The following is a 17,103-nucleotide window of genomic DNA, read 5'->3' as shown; positions in this document are numbered from 1 at the left end:
ATGATTCAAACAAAGCTTTCATGCACACATTTATGTAAATATTTTTGGAAGGCCACCATAACCATATGTTTTTTAAAATTATTTTACTGTTCAAAAATTTTTTATAAAACTGCTGCTGTTCAGAAGTGAACTAAGCCTTTAATTATTTTTGTATGTTATATGCACGAAGTTTGCACAGGACTCGTTTGACATGAAAATATTTTATGAACTGTTGCGGCAAGAGAAAGAATAAAGTTTAGTTTCATTCAGTTATCGTGGTCAATATCCTTAAGTAGTAAGTGTCTGTATCATAGTTATATTCTAAATTAAAATTTTGTAAAATTACAGTTTAATTACATTGTTCATTAATCAAATACATTGTTCATTAATCAAATAATTGTTCAAAATTACATTGTTCATTATTAATAATATTTTAAAAACTAATATCCACTCTTTTTTTTGTTACAGGTACCAAAAAATTTGCCTTACTTTTGGGTTGAATTTGATCCTCAGGTCCATTCTGGGTTTGCTCATGTCATTGAAGATGAAAGAAATTTCGAGAAGAATTTTGGAAAAGTACAATTTTATTTAGTTCTAGTTTTCTGAGATAAAAGAAGCAAACTAGAAAAAATGCTTATTGCTATATTCTATGCTATATATGGTTTTAAAAATTGGTATATGTATTTATTTTGAAGTAGAAATTTCAAAATTGTTATAAAAAAATTAGTCGAACTTTTTGTTTATTATATCCGGGAGTTCACTATAAACCGTGTTCGCTATAGCAGGGTTTAACTGTATAATCATTATAATATATTATTTTGAATAAAATATATTATATAATCAGGATTATAATAAAAATAAAAGCCTACTTTAAAATTCTTAAATCAATGTATTCCAGTTATTCACTATACATCTATTGCACAATATTGTTGGTTAGAAAAGGCAATTTCAGTTTAATTCAACTACTATTATTCAGAGGTGAGCTTATATAGATTTTTAGAAAAGTTTTTTTTTTCTTTAAAAACAAAACATTAGATGTAGACACTACTTGCTTTAAGAGTTTTAATTCTTAATTTTTGTTTTTTACCTTTCTTTCATTTGTTACATGCTATTTTTGATCTATTTCATTTGATTTGATTCCTGCTTTCATATCGACTTAATCAGTTTTAAACTTAATTTACTTCAGACTACTTATTTGTAATGTTTTTCATTGACAACATTCTGTATTTCGCACTGAAAACAATACTTAAACGTAGCATTAAAACTTGTATGCAATTTTAACTTCTAAAATATATTAATTTGTGAATTTCAGTGTTTGCTTTCATCTTTAAAAGATATGACTAAATACCATATAATTATTAATTTTGAAGATATGAAGTTTTTGGGACATTACTTCCATTGTTATTTAAAAATAAAATATTTAATTTTGAAAAATATCCATCTAAAATAGCTTAAAAATTTTTGTAGCCTGATGACAATCAAAACATGTCAATGTCAAAAGAGTATTTATTAGATAAAAAAACATTTATTTTTTCTAAAATAAATGAAATATCACAGTTCTATTTTCTAGGCTACAAAAGTAAACGACTGCAAATTAAAATATGATTTGTATTCCCCTTAAGATTAAGTTAATACCAAAATAAATGCATTTCATAGCGGTGAAGTTAAACAGATTTTTAATTTAACAGAGTTAACAGTAATTTAGTTAAACAGAGATAATTTAAGAAGGTAATTTTGTTTCATGATTTTTGATTTTGTTTTGTAATCATAAGAGAAATATCAAAATTTACAACAATATGAAACATACACAAAATTAATGGTTTGCAGTTTAGGAATTGAAAATTTCATTTTAATGAATATACTGCATTTATTATTAAGTTCATATTCTTAATATAAAATTTTAGTGAACTTGATCTTGGGCAAAAAGTTATTTCACTTTGTTCCAAATGGATATTAATAAAATTTTATTTTCATTAATTGACCAGAAAAAATTAATTTTCTTTCTTTTTTCGCAAAAATAAAATTTGCAGACATTGAAAAACAATGTTTTATTTTGTTCATTTAAATTTTTTGCTAAAAGATGTAAGTACATTATAAATCATGTATTAAACCATATAAGAATTTAAAAAATAATTTTTTTCTGAAATTTGTTTTTGTATCTACCAGCTATTGGAAAACAAATTTAAAATAAAATATTCCAGTTTTTTTAATTTACTATAAATAAATCTTTGTGGCCACTTTTAGTTATTATCCAACTGTTGTGCAATTTAGAAAAAATCAATAGTCACGTGCCTTGTATAAATTGAAATCTAACTGCTTTTGCCATTAAGTTTCAAGAGCTTGCAATGCAAATATTTTTCAGATTCATCAAATTTAAATAATTACATGCATTTAAAAAATTTTTTTTCTTCAAAAATCTAATAGCCTTTTCCGAAACAGTACAAAAAATCAAAAATAGGCCCTCATGTTGTTTTTGTGACAAATGCATGTTAATTGTTTTAATTCTGCAAATTAAATTTCTCGAGTTCCTGAAATTATGAAGCTGATATTTTGTTTAATGCAAGCATAATTTACAAATCACAGAATGCTACTCATATCAGTGTGATTTATGAATTAAATATTTCAATTCTTAGTTGAAGTGTTTTACAAATGCTGAATCATGATGCAGATTGATGTAATTTATGAATCACCTATTATCATTTATATTTTTATGATTTAAAAATCGTCATTTATACACATTTATGAACAGGAGAAATGAGATTCTTGTTAGTTTATTTTAAAATCAGTCTTTTCATTTATTTACTTTCTGCTTATTACAGGGAGTGATTGGTGGAATGCTTGAAATCGACAATAATCATTTGCATAAAAATATGAAAGAAGATCCTTCCAAGAAATCGAAGGAAACTATGAAGTTTATTAAAAAATGGGAAAGTTTCTGTGAAAAGTATACATGATAATTAGCCTGTTTAAATAATGTTAATATAAAACAGGTTGAATTTGTAAATAATGTCACAAGAATCATTGTATTTTTGTCATGATTGTACATTAAATCATATTTGTCTTTGATTATTTTTCTATGTGATTATTTTACTTTAATGGCATGAGTAAAAATGGAAAATTAAATGTCAAATCTTTTGAATTGTTACAATATTATTCACAATTCCTTTCTATGATTTCAGTAGGTTAATAAAAACTGTGGCAAATACTGCAGAATTGAATATGAATCTACATTTAGAAACATTTATTTGACATGATTATGTTAATCTTCAGTTGTATCGCAGACATTATTTTTAAAACTAAAGTTTTGTTTAACAGTAGAAGTTAACTTTAGATAGCAGCACACAATTTTGTGAAGGGAGCCGATAACCTTGACCTAACGTTGTAGAGTAGGGCTTTTATGTTTAAAAATTAGATTTCAAACTGTGATGCAAAATATAGACTGTCAAGACTATTGCATGTGTCATAAATAGCAAAACAATCCAAAGCCACTTAAGAAACAGGAAACAAACTAGTGCATCTGTCCAAAGCTTGGGCCTGAACTAGAAAGTAATAAAAAATTTTATAAAAGAATAAAAATTGTCGCAGAAATTAAGTAGGACTTATAATTTTTTTTATTATTTACATTGATTAGATTAAATGATGTTTTTTTTTTTAAGATTAAATCTTTCATGTAAATATTTACCACACATGACACAAAATGCACTAATGTCTGTTTATTTTTTTTCTCTATGACTAGGAGGCTTTGCGACCTGTTCACTTCACCCACTGTTATTGCTTCCCATTTGTCATTAATTTTTCCCTTAAAAATCAACATTTTCAACAGAAAGGAACACTTTGTTAATTATTATAGCTTTATATAACAACATTTTGTAACAAAATAAACAATTACCTAGATTTCAAAAACATTCAAATTTAAAAAAAAAATCAACTTAGGAATGCAGAATGTTGAATAATTGCATAATACAAAATTAATGAGAAGTAATTTTACTTGTTAACTAAGTTCATATGCTTGTGAAAGTTCAAATAGGACATTTTATTTCCCCCCTAAGTTTTTTATATTTTTAAAAATATCAATATGCTAAAAAACTTCACTCATCCCTGATAGCATCATTTTTTTAGTAGATATTTTTTTTAAAAAAAAGCAAAGATCATTTTGTTAATCAAATATATTATAATTTTAAGTAAACACATTTCGTTTATATATTAGTCATTCATTTTACTATTCTATAAAAAAATTAACTTACTAAAACAGAATGTGTGACACAATAAGAAATACAAGAAGTATTTTTGCGCATTTAGGATACATAGTGATAACTTTGTCTCTATATCATTTCAAATAGGAAACTGTTTTTATCTCTTGCAAGCCCTTGAATCTTTTTATTATTTTAAAAATATCGATATAAATGTCAAAATCGTATATTTGGAGACATCTAATCTCTTACTCTAATATCAATTTTTTTGTTGTTGTTACTTTTGATATAAACTGAAGTGCGTGCATTGAAAATAAAGATGTCTAATGAGATAAGTAAAATTTTTTACTACAATGATACATAGTCCTTATTTACACTAAAAAAGTGAAAAATTCATGAAAAAGCATTTAAAATTGCAATAACTATTACACAAATCAGACTTTTTTTATATATATATATAAATAAAAAGAAAATAAATTAAAAAAATAAAATAAAAATAATATATTATATTAATAAATATGGCCTTTTTAGCAGGTCAAAAGTTCAACTTTAAGTTGCAATTCTGCATATTGCAGAGCTTTCTTGAATATTTTTTAAATACATGAATAATAAATAAATCTAACAGTTAACAATTCTCGAACTAAATATCTAGTATTAAAATTTTTTTTACATCATACTTTCTCTGTATTTTTCTACACATTATAATTTCAAGTTACTCTTGTTTCAAGTTATTTATCTTGTAGCTTTTGTGCCGCAAAACAAAATTAATNTCGTTATCTTATATCCTTGCGTGTCTTATATCGCTATATCGTTTTGCGCTCGTTGTCTTTACTCGACGGCTTAAATCAGATTTCTGATGCATCGCCTTGAATGAAAGTCGCTGTATCGTCTTGCCGATATATGTGTTAAATCGATATGTCTCGATACATCAATTTATAGCCCAGTCCTATTTATGTCTCTATATCAATTCAAATAGGAAACTGTTTTCCTCTCTTGCAAGCCCTTGAATCTTTTTATTATTTTAAAAATATCAATATAAATGTCAAAATCTTGTATTTGGTAACATCTAATCTCTTACTCTAATTTACATTTTTTTTGTTGTTACTTTTAATATAAACTGAAGTGTGTGCATTGAAAATAAAGATGTCTAGTGAGATAAGTAATATTTTTTACAACAATGATATATAGTCCTTATTTACACTAAAAAAGTGAAAAATTCATGAAAAAGCATTTAAAATAGCAATAACTATTAAACAAATCAGACTTTTTTTTATAAATATAAATAAAAAAATTAATAAATAAATAAAAATATTATATTATGCTAATAAATATGGCTTTTTTTTAGTAGGTCGAAAGTTCAACTTCAAGTTGCAATTCTGCATATTGCAGAGCTTTCTTGTATATTTTTTAAATACATGAATAATAAATAAGTCTAACAGTTAACAATTCTCGAACTAAATATCTAGTATTAAAATTTTTTTTACATCATACTTTCTCTGTATTTTTCTACACATTATAATTTCAAGTTACTCTTGTTTCAAGTTATTTATCTTGTAGCTTTTGTGCCGCAAAACAAAATTAATCACTAATCAAATTTGTTAAAATTTTGTACTTTCTGAACATATTACTTTTCTGAACATTATTTTCTGTTCTTAATTTAATGTAATAAAAGGTAATGAATGAATTTAAAAAATGCAACATATGAACATTCAAAATGTAATAAATAATGATTTTTTTTTTAATATTTTGCACTCTCTTAAACATATAAATTTATATATTGAAGCGTAAATGAATTTAGTTTATAATTTAGGGAGTTGCTAATTTAAATCTTTTTTGATATATATATTTTTAATATATATATATATTTTAAATAAGTTTAGTACAATTATTAATAAGTTAACTATAAAAAAAAATGTTTTTTCCTTAAATATATTTACATATTAAATTATGTATTAATGTATTGAATTATTAGATTTTTTTAATATTTTGCACTCTCTTAATCATATAAATTTATATATTGAAACATAAATGAATTTAGTTTATAATTTAGGGAGTTGCTAATTATAATTTTTTTTAATATTATATATTTTTTTAAATATATATATTTTTTAAATATATTAATTTATATAATTGAAATAAGTTTAGTACATTTATTAATAAGTTGTTAACTATAATTTTTTTTTGTTTTTTTTTCTTAAATGTATTCTTATATTAAATTATGTATTAATGTATTGAATTATTTATATATTTAATTATACATATTTCCTAAATACATTAACTTTATTAGTTCTTAAACAATATTTGATGTGGGAATGGGATTTTTCAAACTATGCAAGTAAGAATTAACTAAATCACTATCATGTCAATGATTTAATTAGTGCTATTTCTTAAGGGTGTTATTCTTAGGTCTTTTGTAGTTTTTTTTTTTTAACAGAAAGAAAGGAAAAAATTATTATTAAGTGTCAATTTTTTTGTATAAATTTATCATTGGGAAAATGTGTTTTACAACATGAAATAATCTTCAACTCACGCATTTAATTCCAGAGATAGAAATATGAAGATATTACAAAAGTGTAAAAAATAGCTTAAAGGCTATTTTAACTTAACTTCATGCGTAGGAAACTCTATTGTTTGATATTTTGTTGAAAAAAACCAACGTGGCAACAAAATTTAGCAGAACTAACTTGAGAAAATTTTTAAAGACTAATATTTAAATAGGAATTTAAAGATGAATATTTAAATGGGAAATTTGAAAATATTTCCTTTGAGAAAAAGAGTACCTTCACGAATTTCTTTTTTTCTTTTTTTTTCCTTCTTAAAGAAAAGGCTGTAGACCAGTAAACATACAAATCGTTTTTATAATCACAAGGAAAGGAAGTTCAATAGAGTTGAAAAGCTACTACTTGAACTAGTTTAAAAGAAAAATTGAGAAACGTCATTCTTGTAAATTGATAGTCTAAATCAGTGATTGCAAATTTTTTTTGGCTAAGAACTCAATGATCGACCTCTTTTTCTTGGAAACCGAGTTTAGTTTATAAATATATTAGCCAAAGAAGTTAGCCATGATTCTGATTCCACTCACAAGCATCTGAATGACCCCTGACCTAAGGGTCAGAGACACTAAAAGTGTTTTTCCCCTATAGTGGGGAAAGACACGAGTACACGAGTAGAAGCGAAGGACACGAGTGAGAAAGGATTTTTCAGTATAGACTGGATGTGCACAGAGTATAGATGAAGAAGTGAGCATTGGGGCTCCAGAAATAAAAGCTGTATTTTATTTAGCATATGAATATTTTGTAATTAATTTCGAGCATCAATAATCCAGAATCTAAATTAAATATGTATATACGATAAGTCCTCGTCATCATTCTGAGTGTTCTAAAAGACGAACCGAAAATTAAACCTCACAAAGAAGGAATGTCACAAAGTTGATATCACCAGCTCCCATCATGCAAAATTGTTCAACACTATTCATGGATCTAGAAATTGGTTGTTCAACACTCTAGGAACAACTTTCTGAGCCGCATTTTTCCTAATAACACAGCCGATGAACCAATCAGATTTTCTGCTATGATGTGTGGTTTTCCAGCTCCATCAGTCCTGTAATTTAATTTAACAGGAATGGTGTTCCTGTGGAGTTTTCATTATAGGTTTTTGCACATCAAACAAATTCAGTTGTCAGAACCCTTATGTTCCTTCCATGGAACCCTAAGCTTCTGTGGAACACCTTCTGGGAACCACTGTTCTAAGTAATTTGTAGTTGCAAAATGAGGAGATTATATGTGATAATGACACCAACTGTTGTAAAAAGCAAACTTTTGGTGAATGTAAATGCACCCCCAGCTGTTAGGGTAATATTTGGCTTTGAATTTAAAAATTCTGATAGAAAATTGCCGTTATGACAAGTCTCTTTTGATGAGAGTAAGAAAAATACTAAATCTTTAACTTTTTTTCTGACTAAACGGTCTTCTTCTCCAACTTTCGCAGCTTTGTAAATTATGACAAATAAGAGGACTCCCTGAACCAATAAAATTGTAAAATTTTCAGTTTTCTGAGGCATATCGAAAATTGAAGTAAAGCCAACAAGTTGAGTGAATGACAGAAAGAAGACAAAGAAGTTCGCTCCAATCAGGCAAAAAACATGCGAAGAAAAAATGTTTTCTATTTCTGCTATCAAGTTATAAGTGTAAGTATATTCTTGGATAAATGGTAGATAATCTAAAGTTTTATTCGCAGTTGGAATACGAATCATATCTTTGCACCTTTTCACTGCTTCGCATAAGGCATTACACCATGTGATATAGATAATGCTTAATAAAGAAGGAATCACTGTCCTGGTTAATCTAGTCACAAGAAAGTACAGAGCAGTCAGAATGGATATTGTGAAATCATCTAAAGATATATTAGCGTTGAAAGTTGCAGCTGCAAAGTAACGTTTACTATCTTCAATGTTCGTCAAAAAATGTTCGACTATGAAAATGTAGACCACTGTAGAAAACAGTAGGATAATAACAGTTGCCGAATTTATGATTAAGTTACATCTTCTGAAAATTGATCCTCGTAATCTTTTTAACGTCTTGAAACGTTGCAATAAACTAGCGATTTCTTTTTCTTTGACTTTTAGAATTATCCAATCTGCTACAACAAAGGCTCTGATTAACAATTGACATAAACATTTCTTAGTGCACTTAATGTTCGAGCAGTAATATAGCATTGAGTAACCCTTCAGCAGAACTATCCAGGCTTGCGTCAAAGGTATTAATACAATTGGTACTGCAAGTAGTAATACTTCCCATTTCGTAATTGTGCTCTTTCCATTACTGCGTACACCGATGAGGAATAATAATGTAGGAAAAAAGTCGTACATTTCAATAAAATCTAGAAGTAATTTGAAAATATTAAGAAAACTCATGTTTCCCCAATGCATACAAGAATGAAAGTGGAATGTTAAACAAATATTTTGTACTATCTTAACTTAATTATTTTACCAAAACATTCGGAAGCAGACAAACTCGTTTCACTGCAAACTGTCTTCATAGAAGAATAAATAGATGTTTTATGTTTGCAACAGACTATGAAAGAAAAAAATTTTTGTTTAAGGATGTCTTATATGCAAACAAATAACGTACAAATGAAGGACGTAATAGTAGTTTTCATATCGTTTTAACACTTTCAGGTTGAGTTGAGTGAAAAGATATTCTATGTTTGCAACATATTATGCAATTTCCTAGAACTTCGAAAATTTCGTATATTTAAGAACGAATACAAATGAAAGAAGTAATAGTTTTCATATCATTTTTACAGTTTCAGGTTGAACTGAGTGAATAGATATTCTATGTTTGCATCAGACCATCCAATTTTCTAGAATTTCGTTTATTTAAGAACGTCCTTTAGCATACAAATGAAAGAAGTAATAGTTTTCATATCGTTTTTACACTTTCAGGTTGAACTGAGTGAAGATATCTTATGTTTGAAACATACTAGGCAATTTTCTAGAACTTCAAAGAATTTATTTTTACGAATGTCGTTTAATACTGTTGAAAAATAAAAAGCAATTTACATTTTGTTTTTTTCACTTTTTCCAGTACTCGGTACACCTATAATGAATAGTTAAGTTAAAAAAAGTCATATTTTTAAAATGCTGACTTAAAATAGTGAAAGCATCTAACTGCGGATTAGCACATTTTTTTCACTGCAAACCACCTTATCAGAGGATTGAGCTGAATCAATAGATATTTTGTGCTTGTACCAGGCCATAAAAATTTCCTAGAATTCCGAAAATTTTAATTTTTACTAACGACATTTAGTATGCAAATAATGAAAGAAATTATGTATCCATGCAATTACGTAACCAAAACCAATATACAAACAGACTTTAACGACTGTTTAATATAAATGAATCAATAAATCTAGAGACATGTCCCTGTCGTTGGATATACTTAGTAAATGATTTGTTTTTGTACTTTCAATTTATCACATAACTGTTTATGTTTTAATAAAGCAGTTAGTCATAATGTTCTGAGTGTTTACGTTGCATAGATTTCAATTAGCGTGACTGGAACGTTTAAAATCACTAAAAGTAAGTAAGAAAATCGTTCATTTAATTACTGAGGCAATTTAGTGAGGGCAATATTTAATATCTTTTAAATGTAAATTTCCTCTCTTTGATGCAATAAATCGATTGGATTTTTTTTGTTTTATACGAATAACTTTACTAAGATCTATAAAGATACATAATTTAAAAGTTTTTTTTTTGAAGTTATACTTCTCATGCGACTTCCAACAAGGAAGCGTTAAACGTTTAACGCTACATTTTTATTGGCTGTTAAATCACGTGGTAGGATCCAGTTTTCCCTCATTCATTTCCACATTGTTTTGGTTCTCACTAGCATTAAAATAATAAAAGTCATAAAACTTTTGTTTTTCTATAAATATTTTTTTAGTTTGTTTTGATATACATATAATTTATTAGGGAGCAGGAAAAAGCGTCGTTGAATAGAACTAGTGATCCTTCTACGACTGCTGATTCTTCTACAATTAACGTCGCAGGTTACGAAGTTTAACTTCTTCCGAGCGGAGGGACTCTAAGCATTTTTTTTTAAGAAACTCTTTTTAAGCAAAGTTATTGTGCTTGTTGTTTCTATGCCTTTGAAATGCAGGATGTCATTTTAAACTAATTATTCTGATTCGTTTTATTGAATTCACTATAGGTTCTCCGAAGATAGTGAGATTTTTCATTAATATGTTTTTGAAATGAACTACCTTGATTATTGAGAAAAACTAAGGCAGTTTCTCTAATTGTTGGTGAGAACAAAATGAAATTTGAAAAGTCAATAAGTTAACAATTTACTCTATTGGAGGGGACTGATTTCATGTTACAGACTGCTTTTGAAATACAGGATGCGATTTTGAACCGCATAATTATTTCGGAACTAGAGAGGACTGATTTCATGTTCGTTCCCGGTTCTTGATCAAAGAAGCAGCATATTATCCACTGTCTAATATATGAAAAATTGAGAAAAAGATTGAGAGCAGTAACAAAATAGAGTTAGTGATAAACTTAAAAGTTCATTTACACAAATTGACTAAAATGTCATGTACCAGCTTCAGCTTCTCTTGGATTAAGATTCTTTTATTATTATTATTTTATTTCAATATAGGTAGGTACTTTACATCGCACTAAAGTTGCACAATGGGCTATTGGCGACGGTGTGGGGAACATCCCTGAGGACGATCCTCTGCAGTTGGGATGGCTCCTCTGCTTTGGTAGCCCGACGACCTACGTGTGAAGTCGAGCACTTTGGGGTAGAACAGTTTAACGAGGATCGCGCACCCTCGGTACCTACTCAGGCTGATCAAAGTGGTCACCCACCCGCTTACTGACCGCAGCCAGTGATGATTGACTTCGGTGTTCTACTGGGAACCGTGTCTTTACGATCAGTCCACTGTGGGACTTTTATTTCAATATAAATGTTAAGATTTATATATTTGGCATTCTCTCTTTCTCCCTCTCTTTGTCACTCTTGACATGGCTCAAGCATGAACTTATAAATTAAGGGAAACGATGGATAAATAGTTAATATCAAAGCAAAGAATTTAAGAGAAAGTTCATTCAAAAATCCAATAATTTTCGAACAAATTGGAATTTTGATTTAAAAAAAAACTACAAAAATTGTTAACAAATAAAAATAGTTCTATCAGCATGCCATGTTTCAACTCCGCAGTTGCATTTCAACGGGAAGCAGCTTTGTATGGTATTTACTACAAGTTAATAATCTTCGAAGTAATTATCGAATGTTAATCTTTTTTTAATCTTTGATATACTTTCTGCATAATATATCTTCTAATATACTTTCTGCACATTTTTCTATAACCTCATAATTTCAAGTTCTTAAATCTTGTAGATTTTGCACATCAAAACGAAATGTCACATAGAGAAAAAACAAAGTCAGGAAAAATCGAGGAAAAAAAACCACTTAAAATTGCAAGAACTTTCAACAATTTGGAATTTTGAAAGAAAAAAAAATTAATTTCATAAACAAATATGTCCTTTCCAGCGCGTCAAACCTCAGCTCCAGTTGCATTTCAGAGGTCCACAGAGCGGCCTGTATGATATATTTTACTACAAATTTAACAGCTAATAAGGCTTGAATGTTAAATCGTTGTTGTCTCCCTGTAGATTTTTTTTCACACCTACTTAATTTTATTTTCCTTTGACTGCGCAGCAAAACAAAAAGTAACGCAAAGTTGAACACATAGAACCAGGGCCGGATTAACTTATAGGCTCACTAGGCACGTGCCTAGGGCCTACGAAATTCAGGGGCCCACGAAAAACTTGAGAAAAAAATTTGTTGACAAAAATAATTTAGCTTTGAAAACAACAAGTGTATTTTGCACAAAATTATGAAGATACAAATAAAAATATAATGTTTACATAGTTATCGATCGAACTAATCATAATGGTATTATCGATATCAACTGCAATATCGGCAGTATGTCGGTATTGCAGATAAAGTTCGATAAACAAATTTGTAAATTAAAATCCATATTGATAAAAATGTAAAAAAAAATATGCAAGAAAATTTTAGCATATATTTTGAAAAGAGGGGAGGATTGGGGGAAGGAGGGGGCAAAAAACGGCTATGCCTAGGGCCTACGAAAGGTATAATCCGGCTCTGCATAGAACCAGTGGTTACCTGTACGATTTTCTTTTATTATAGATAAACTACAAGAAAAAAAATAAGGCTCTCAGATAGTAAAAAGAAATCGCAGAAAATATTAAATGGTGCTTAATAATAATTTTTAATTAACTTTTCATTTTTATTTAAAGTATTTTATTTAACGTATTATTAATATATTTTGTAAACCATTTTAAGCGATTTCTCATGAATTAAAATAGATAATTTTAGAGTTCATAATGTGATTGTTCAGTTTCGTAGCTTCTAATCGTAACTAAATATGATGAAAACAAATGCAAAATCATCACAATTCAGCACATATTTGTTTGAATAGATATATCTTTTTAATCTACAACCTTTTGAAGTTATACTTCGTATGCGACTTCCAACAAGGTTGCATTAAACGTTTAACGCTACATTTTTATTGGCCGGGAAATCACGTGGTAGGATCCAGTTTTCCCTCATTCATTTCCATATTGTTTTGGTTCTCACTAGCATAAAAATAATACAAGTATTGCTTTTCAATAAATANTGTTTTTCCCACTCTCCCGTTTTCGTGCAATTATCGCCCTCTAGCGGTCGCAGTTTTAATTTTCGGACACAAGTTCCTATGTAAATCTTGTTCATCATGATATGACAGATCAGCATGTTAAGTTTGTAAACGACCTTTTGGGACACCCTGTATATCTTTTAATATACCTTCTGCATAATATATCTTTTAATATACTTTCTACACATTTTTCTATAACCTCATAATTTCATTTTTCTATAACCTCATAATTTTCGTTTTGCTGTGCAAAATCTTGCAGATTTGTCACATAGAGAAAAAAAAAGTCAGGAAAAATCGAGGAACAAAAACCCACTTAAAATTGCAAGAACTTTCAACAATTTGGAATTTTGGAAAAAAAAAATTAAGTTCATAAACAAATATGTCCTTTCCAGCGCGTCAAATCTCAGCTCTAGTTGCATTTCAGAGGTCTACAGAACGGCTTGCATGATATGTTTTACTACAAATTTAACAGCTAATAAGGCTCTAATGTTAAATAGTTGTTGTCTCCCTGTAGATTTTTTTTCACACCTACTTAATTTTATTTTCCTTTGACTAATACTATCTGCGCAGCAAAACAAAAAGTAACGCAAAGTTGAACACATAGAACCAGCGGTTACCTGTACGATTTTCTTTTATTATAGATAAATAAATTACAAGAAAAAAATAAGGCTCTCAGATAGTAAAGAGAAATCGCAGAAAATATTAAATTGTGCTTAATAATAATTTTTAATCAACTTTTCATTTTTATTTAAAGTATTTTATTTAATGTATTATTAATATATTTTGTAAACCATTTTTAAGCGATTTCTTATAAATTAAAATAGCTAATTTTAGAGTTCATAATGTGATTGTTCAGTTTCGTAACTTCTAATCGTAGGTAAATAAATATAATGAAAACAAATGCAAAATCATCACAATTCAGCACATATTTGTTTGAATAGATATATCTTTTTAATCTACAACTTTTTCTACTATATATCAGCCTTTAATATGTAGGGGAAAGTTGGACAAAACGGGATACCATTATTGTTTTTATTTACTACAGAAAATCTGTTAAAGAGAACTACACATTATTTTTTTATAGCTACATCACTTATTGAAGCACAGAAAAAACATATTTTAAACTTATTTTAATGACTGTGACATAAGAAAAAAAAATCATTTTCCAAACTCTTACATATCCCGTTTTAGCATACCTGGGTCGGACAAAACGGGATAGGGTTTACAGTGTTTAATTTGTGTAAAACTAACTAAAAACATAATTAATTGACAGAAAACTGTAAAGCGAAATTTCTAAAAATTGTATTTATGTGATTTTATTGCTTCTAACATTTTTATATAAACTGTTGTTTTATAATTAAGTACACAAAAATTCTGATGCTACATAAGTTTTTAAAGATTTTATGAGTTTTCAACCATGAACACTTATTCCATAATTTTCAATGTCCAGATGCGTCTGGTGGCCTTAAGAGGGATTTCTTAGCAGTCTTTTCTACAATTCTCTTGGTTCATTCTTGTAGTTTAATCATCCTTTTTTTTCTTCCATTTATAATTCACTTTTAAACGGAGATGTTATTACTACAATTTTCTTCTTTCTCTTATCAGTCATTTTTTCTGGGAGCGGTTCTTTTATTTGAGGTACATGTACAACACACTTTGGAAGGATGGAAAAGGGTAGCTTAGGTCGATAACAAGGGAGTAATAATCCTAAAACTGCACACATCAGCCTGGTGTTCAATGCCTGGAAGTTCTTGCTGTTAAATTAGTGGTGACGGACAATGCAAACAGGTGATCTGGGAAGACGTCAGGATTGTAAGGACTTATACCAGTTTTACTAAACTCTTTAATGGTAGTTTCTGCAACGGCTGCCCGTGAGTAGGCTGCGTTGAACAGTTTTGTAACCTCCTAAATTATAACGCACCTACCTGGATGGTTGAACAGCCACTTTCGAACTTCTTGTTCATAATACGCGCTCAGTGGAGCCAGGAAACTGATATCCAGGGACTGAAGGCGATGAGTTGTATGTGGGGGGGAAGGCCATTTTTTTCCCTGTGTTAAAATTATGCTTAATATTGTTTCTCTCAGCTAACTCAAATGCTAGCATTCGTATGCCCGTTAGAATTATACCAAATAATCTCTCTTCTAGAGCCAATACATGCTCACGCGTTTTTTCTTGTTCAGCATTGAATACTGTCTCTTATCTGTCCAACTTTTTCACTGCTGCCAATCCAGTGGTCAATGTATTTGTACGAGCCTTTTTTACCTTTCTTTCAATATAGTAATAATAATATAGTAAAAGTATTAGGCCAACAAATAAATAGGTGGATAAAACGGGATATAAAAAAACTCTATCCCGTTTTATCCAACTCATAAGTATCCCGTTTTGTCAGACTCAGACACTTTTCAAAGCAAACATGGCTGCTGCCTAAACGTGAAAGAAAAATTAGATTGACTAGACATGAGAATACTCGTTAATAAATGCTTCATCAAGTGTAATACTCATCGGAACTTTAATCCTATATATATAGGCAGTACAATGTGAAAAATAACGCACGTAACTGTGGAAAGTGGCAAAAAAATGGAGTAAAAAAGTTCTGAGACCTACAACTTTCTATCAGCTAGTGATCTCGAGACGGTACGCACTGAAAATGATATAATCACAGTCCAATAACAAGTTTCTATCGTCGTCCGCTAGATAGCTGCAATAGTCTGGTTCCTAGGCGAGATATTCCGTTTTGTCCGACTATCCCGTTTTATCCAACTCTCCCCTATTATTCGAATTTTCGTCAAAAATTAAATTGAAAATACACATGTTGGGGGTCAGAAAATAACATTAAAGAGGTAAAAAGAAGAACTTGAATGAAAGAATATACTCTCCTGGCAAAGATTAAAACTGATTGGACATTAACTAGTAATTTTCTGCAACTATAATAGTCTCTTAAACGATTTGGAATGTGCTCCATTAGCGGCCTATTGCAAAACTTGCCCAGTCCTGCCACCTTCCATCTTACATTTTCAAACAAAATAGAAACGGTAAAGAGGTAAAAAGGAAAACTGAGTGAATGCATACACTCTCAAGGCGAAGATTAAAACTGATTGGACATTAACTATTAATCTTCGGCAACTATTGTAGTCTCTAACGATTTGGAATGCGCTCTACAGCAGAACTTGCCCAGTCCTGCTACATTTCCATCTTATATTTTCAAACAAAATAGCGAAGTTGATCTTTAAAAGTTATTTAAAAACTGTTTAATTTGCTATAAATTGTTTTGAAGTTTCTACTGACTTTCTTATTTATAAACGCACAAATTTACTCATCGAAGTTTTTGTGTGCACAAAGTAAAGGAATAATCAAATCTGGTGAAATATTTTTCTCCAAAACTTAAGTCATTATCCTTCCAACCACTTTGCATAAAATTTACCACCATGGAAAACAAACTAATTTTTTTCCTCTTGTTTCTACTTTTATAAAAAAGACTTTTTCTCTTTTATCTCCCATCGATAAACACTGCTACTTAAAATTTTTGCATTTTCTTTAGATCTTGATTGCTCACCGTCAAATATTTAATGCAAGAGCATTTGTCTCTTCTTGCAGTCTTCCATGATGTTGCAAGGGACTGTCTATATATTTTTTTTATTTTTGGTCGAAAGGGAGATATATCTTTGCTGTTTGTTTAGAAGAAAAAGCCAACTTCAAAACTCATTC

General features: G+C 28.9%; 1 protein-coding gene across 1 annotated transcript in view; it reads left to right on the top strand.

Moving 5' to 3' along the window:
* LOC107436687 (CWF19-like protein 2) overlaps positions 1-3,045 on the top strand; it is a 37,680-nt gene extending 34,635 nt beyond the window's left edge. The window contains exons 15-16 of the mRNA XM_043046086.2: positions 448-555; positions 2,799-3,045. Coding sequence (XP_042902020.1) covers positions 448-555; positions 2,799-2,933 — 243 coding nt within the window. The 3' untranslated portion in view covers positions 2,934-3,045. The remainder of the gene's footprint in view (positions 1-447; positions 556-2,798) is intronic.
* The last annotated feature ends 14,058 nt before the right edge of the window (positions 3,046-17,103 follow it).

The sequence above is a fragment of the Parasteatoda tepidariorum genome, chromosome 5 (assembly GCF_043381705.1).
Source record: "Parasteatoda tepidariorum isolate YZ-2023 chromosome 5, CAS_Ptep_4.0, whole genome shotgun sequence".
Taxonomy (NCBI): domain Eukaryota; kingdom Metazoa; phylum Arthropoda; class Arachnida; order Araneae; family Theridiidae; genus Parasteatoda; species Parasteatoda tepidariorum.
This window is presented reverse-complemented; position numbering and strand designations above follow the sequence as displayed.